We start from the raw sequence: 6,000 nt of genomic DNA on the forward strand, positions 1-6,000 counted from the left end.
CTCAAACCCACACTGGTTCTGTAAATATCCTGGCTAACTCTAAATCTGTGCAATGTCTTTATACTTTAAACCCATGAGAGTCTGTTTAGTTGCTCAGAATCTTAACTATATATTGCATTTGAAATTGGTACATAATACTAACAAATAGAAAGTAACTATAATGAAGCATTCATTTAAAAAAATCTTTCCTAAATCACACTAAATTCAAATACTCTAAGGAATAAATTGACATAGATAAGGAGATTTTTAAAGGCAAATCAATTAATTAAAAGTCAATAATATTGAATTTGATAAATACGTGAAGATGATACAAGATAACGGTGGAATGTTTCTTATATTCTCTCTTTTTCTTACCTCATTTCTGTCTCCATCAATTATTGAGATGTAGTTAGGATGAGTCTCATTTGGGTAAGACAGCAGCACATCGTAATGGGACAGCTCAACCGAGTCCAGGCCAAATTCTTTCCACTGGGCATAAATTTGCTTTGCGAGCTCAAAATTGTGTTCTGTTCCAGCCAAATGTGGTGTGCGTGTAAAATTACTGTTGAAGAAACATTGAAAATGTTTAAACATTAATGTTTATTTTGTTTTAATCTCCAATATGCAACAACGCAAAACTACTGTTATCATGCCTATAATGCAGAATATAGTGGAGTAAATACAATCTGCAGAAGTTTTTCCATAAAGAAGTTTAAACCCAAGCCTCTCATTCAACAGGGTCCTTCTGAAATCAATGGAAACAACCGTTTTCATGGTTTTTTTTTAAAACTCCATTGTAATTGATACAGGCACATATGCATATGCCTACTAATATAAAACTCAATCCATATGTGAATATCTAATGGTATTTTTATATCAAATCACTTTGTATTCATTAGGAAATCAATCATTAGGGGGTTTACAATCCATTTTTGACACCTTATTTTAAACGCTGAAAACTATAAACCATTAGTAGTAGTTGGATGCACTAAATATACATTCACACATTTTATTTTTAACTAAGTATAAATTTAACTTTGTGACAACTTTTAGCTTTTAATTTCTTGCATTGTTGAGGATCCAAACAGGGCCTTGTATATGTTCAGTGGTAGATGTCTTGTCTAGAATGTGCCAGGCACAATACTTTTAATTTTATTTATCTCTTTTGCTTTAAACTATTTCAATAAGAATAGAATTTGTCTGTAAATTTTCAAAACATCTGTTTTCCAATTTCATCCTTATCACAGTATCTTTGCTCTCATCTTCATAGATATGAGAATAAAAGATTAAGAAGGTTTATTATTCACTCAAAGTTACTGCCCTATCAATGGGCCAAGATGGAGTTTGCACAACTGTGCAGTTTTAAAGTCAACTTTTTCTTGATTAAAACATACTATCTTTCTTTAAAGGACAAGTCTACAAAGTAAGTTCTTCAGTCCAAGTTAGGTCACGACCTGTCTTTGTACAGTCCATAGGCAAAGAACAGCTTTGCATTTTAAGTAGTTGAGTAAACACGACAGAGTTTGCAATGCATCAACATATAAGAATCAAATTTCAGTGCTCATGAGTACATTTGATAGGAACTGGCACATGTAGTTAGTTGCCTCGTGATTCCTATGGCTTCTTTTGCACTGCAGGAGCAAGATTAAGCAGTTGTGACAGATGTTTGCTGGCTTGCAATGGCTAGTCTTTTTACATGGAATATGTGTTGACCCCACTCTGGAAGCTTTCTCATGATCTGCATTTAAAGTTGAAGCTGTAATACTCCTCTATGAAATATAATACAAGATCCTCAATAAACAAACATTGCAAAAAGCGAAATTTTTGTAAATGAAATGCTGTAACAAACCATCTAAGCAGAACAATGTTTTTTAATATAATGTCCAACTTTTAAGTATATGCTTACTATAAAAAGTTTTTGATGTTCTCAGCCTTCAATTCTTGCAAAAATAACTTCTTCATGCCAGCATTGGGAACAATACCAGTAGATTCATTGGAAGCTTTTATAAACCATCCTGACAAATATACAAAGATATGAATGAGATATGAACTTAGAGTTGGGTCTTATTTTTGTGTAAGACACAGTTAATTATCTTCTGTATTAGCTAGAATTTTGATGTTTTCTTTCCCTTGCTTGCTTCTATGTGGGAAAGAGCATATCAGTATATACTTTTTTAATTTCAAAGCAAGCACAATGTATTTCAACCAAATTTCAGTTTATGCGTATTGCTGTTACTTCTCAGAAAAGTCTAATAAGGAAATTCGATTTGGTAGTATTGTGCAAACTATTGTAGATAAGATGTTTTGAAAATGTATCTTTTTCTACATTATCTTCTCTTTACCCATAATTGCTTGCTTTTCTATAGAGCTAGAATAGAATAAGCATTTAACAAATGATTATAATGAATTAATTATGAGTACACTGACTAGAGAGATTGCTCAGCAGTTAAGGGAATATATTGTTCTTGCAACCCAAGTTTGATTCCCAGCGCCAAGATCTGGCAGCTCACAATTATCTGTAACTTAAGCTCCCGGGAAAGTAACTCCCTCTTCTTAACTCTGTGGATACCCTGTTCTCTCATCTTATAAATGGACATTCCCACATTTGCAGATACTCAAAAGGAGGATCTTGATTATGACTATATTTCAAGTATTTAAATTATCTCAAGGCATTAAATAAAACCCAAACTTTTAGTCTGTTTTGAATTTGAAACTAAAGCAAAATGTACTGACATTTTTGTTTCCCATTGAAACAGACTTGAGAACTCAAAGATGGGAAACCACAATGAACTACAATGTACTCCATAGCCCTGTAAGAGATCCAATGCACAGAAAGCCAGAGGCAATTTATAACCAACTCCTTAGCCCATGGTCTCATGAGTTTATTTTAATCTGAAAGGAATAGGGCATCAATGCAGGGTTTGCAGAGTACCTGGTCGGGGAATACAGAAGGTGACCCAGCCAACCTTCGTGAAACATTTCATAGTTTTGATTACATATGCACAAATACAGAAGCACATAAATAAGCACGTGGAGACACACGGGTGGACCTAAAGGAATACATTATCCTTTCTGTGTATAAAATTAAGGGACCTGGAGATGAGTCTGAGATTAGGGAAGAACACTCTGAGGATGATAGATTAGAACCAAGGTCTGAAGAGAACTACACAGGGAGAAGATAGAGCCCTGTGGGGGAGACGGAAAACACTGACAAACTCACTCATTGAGCAGTGAAACCAAGGATTACAGGGAGAGTTACAAAGTAGAAACAATAAATTGCCTTTAGGACACACAGCCTTTTTGAATCCCCGGCTAGCCTTCCCAAGTCTCGAGTCTCACTTTTAAACTGAAATAATGGGAAATCAATCTAAGTCATCTTTCTAAGCAAATACCTTACTGAAGTCCCACAACAATCCTAGGTGATTACTGATATCTTTGTATTAGTTAAGATTGGAGGCTATGGATTAATGCTACCCAGCTGGTCCATACATAGCCTGTTTTACAAATACCCACAAAGCTTACTCCGAATTCAGAGCAAAGAAGGCCGACTTGGATGACATCTTAGACCGGCCTGTGTGCTAAAATCAGTTACAAAGAAGACCTGAGCGTTGTTCTAGGACAGCTTCACATGCTGTTCCGTGTTCTACTCTGTAAGTTGCTCATATTAGCTGCATCGTAAAGATAGATAAACTAAGGCTAAAAGAGGCACAGTGACTATTTCACAGCGAGAATTAGTGATGCATGTATGAATGCCTACGTGTGTTAGCCTGTGTTGCGCAAGTTTTCTTACAGAGTTGGGCTCAATTTGAACTAAGCTCAAAGACCTCCTGGTAAGACTATGTTGAGAAAGTGCTGACAGTAATCAACATTTCAGGATTTGCCACTGTTAGGCCTAAGGAAGAATGCCAACTGAAAGGAACTCCCTTTCAGAGCGATGCCCTGAATGCGGTGGTACCCCCAGAAACCGCCCCAGGAACGAGCTAGATGAAATCCCAAGCAGGCAAAAGCAACTCTATGCCAATCCTGCAGATTGAGCTGGATCAGCAGCGACTAGGAAGCTCGTCTGAGAAATGTGGCGTCTTGCAGGGTTCCAGAGGCTCCAACCTAGCTCCTGTTCCGCTTTTTTGTTTTTGTTTTTTAAATCTGACTTTAATCTCTGCAGCACAATCCTACAAGCAGTTTATGCAAAACTCAGTCTGGCACAGAGGCCAGCAAATCCCCGCTTAACCCACAGGGATTTCTCCCTTCTCCTCCCACCGCCCCCAAACAGGACTTTGGGGGAGACCCACAATAGGATCGCTTCTGGGTGCGGATAGAGCTGCAGAGTAGAGAAGGGGAGGAAAGGGAGGTCGACGAGTCGGGATCCTATCGTTTGCCCCGCAGATGCACCCTACCAAAGACAAAGCCAATGATGAAGATTCCGGAGAAAGCCAGCACCAGTGTCCCGGCGCAGAGCCAGCGCTGGCGACGTCCCGGATCCACCACAGAGTCGCTGTCCGGCAGCGGGTTCCACATCTCGGGCAACTGTGTGCTTGCTCGCCCTTCGGGTTTCTTGTGACCCCACAGCAGCGCCTCTGCTGGCCAAAATTTCCTCCCACTACTGCCCTGGGGAATAGAAGTCGTTCCCAAGACTTTCTCCTCCCCCCCCCCCCCCCCATATATTTCTCTTTTAAACTCTGAACCAATTGTAGTTAAGCTAAGGGAATGTGTATCTCCTAAAAATAAAACCTGGCCTCTTTTGAGTGACACTTTGCGGTTCCCCTTGAAACTTTACTGACAGGCTACTTAGAGAGATAAACAACACCAGTAAGGAAAGATAATGTGCCAAATAACACAGCCTGTATTCAGAAAAGTATTAAGGTCTCCTTATTCTTGCTTAACGATCCGTATTAACCACAATGAACCTTGCTTGAGGGATGGGAGAGATTTCATCCTGAAAAGCCAACATTCGCACACATGAGCGTGCACTTTCCCTAAGAACTTTTCTTTCTTCTAACCCTGTGCTTATGTCTATGTTAAATTATCTTCCTGATAAAGTCCAACTCTCCTTAATATTTTTGCCCTTCTAAACACACACACACACACACACACACACACACACACACACAACGTTATTTTTGGTTAGGTAGGTACATTAAACTCTGACCTGAATATCATCATTCTTTTCTTAGTGAAGGAGTAATAAATTCAAATAGAAACAATGAGTAAAGAAAAGATGGTTTTATTAGCCCCTGGTCATCAGTACTTAGAGGACTCTACAAAAGCTCCCATAGATAAGGATTGTTCCTGGCAAGTATTGGCAAACAATATGCATGTGACACAGAGAGGTGAATGAACCATACAGAGCTACTTTTGCTGCCCAGGCATTAAGAAGTATGGATATCTTTAAAAAGGAATAAAAGTCGTGTGTGATGATGCACGCCTCTAATCCCAGCACTCGGGAGACAGAGCCAGGCGGAGTTCAAGACCAGCCTGGTCTACAAGAGCTCATTCCAGGACAAGCCCCAAAGCTACAGAGAAACCCTGTCTTGAAAAACCAAAATAAATAAATAAATAAATAAAATATTAGGTAATAAAACAAATCATGCAGGGTAAAAGCCAGGCAGGCAAGCACATGAGATGATTTACCCGGAGACTCAGTTTGGCTTTGGTTACGTACAACACACACCTTTTGTAATAAGGCAATTGGTGTGCTAGTTCCTTCACATCCATGTAAAATATGTATGCACAGTCCATTCAACCAAAGCACATTGAAACCTCAAAACTCACTCAGCCCCCACCTGTAGCAGAACACATGTACTCACATGATTAAGCAGTAAGTCTAGCTTTCTTTGCTCCTAGTACCAACCATATTTAGACACTTTCTATTCAAGTATATTTCCAATGTACCTAAATATGAAGATTAGAACAGTGGAGCCAGTTTAAGCTGGTTTTGGAAGAATGCTCTGTAAAGCAAAATTAGTTCCTATAATAGCTTTTATAAAGAATACCATTTTGTGCCTCTGTGTAATTGGGTGTACA

At 38.6% G+C, this 6,000-nt stretch overlaps 1 protein-coding gene across 3 annotated transcripts in view; it reads right to left on the reverse strand.

Moving 5' to 3' along the window:
* The window catches only part of Folh1b (folate hydrolase 1B), a 40,570-nt gene extending 36,056 nt beyond the window's left edge, over nt 1-4,514 (reverse strand). For 2 of the 3 annotated variants that reach the window (XM_038313681.1, XM_038313680.1), the window contains exons 1-3: nt 4,374-4,514; nt 1,886-1,994; nt 355-541 (exon numbers count right to left, since the gene is read on the reverse strand). In XM_038313681.1, coding sequence (XP_038169609.1) covers nt 355-541; nt 1,886-1,994; nt 4,374-4,494 — 417 coding nt within the window. In that variant the 5' untranslated portion in view covers nt 4,495-4,514. The remainder of the gene's footprint in view (nt 1-354; nt 542-1,885; nt 1,995-4,373) is intronic. The other variant, XM_038313682.2, reaches the window with a different exon arrangement.
* Nucleotides 4,515-6,000: the final 1,486 nt, after the last annotated feature.

This window comes from Arvicola amphibius, chromosome 12, assembly GCF_903992535.2.
Source record: "Arvicola amphibius chromosome 12, mArvAmp1.2, whole genome shotgun sequence".
NCBI classification, from domain to species: domain Eukaryota; kingdom Metazoa; phylum Chordata; class Mammalia; order Rodentia; family Cricetidae; genus Arvicola; species Arvicola amphibius.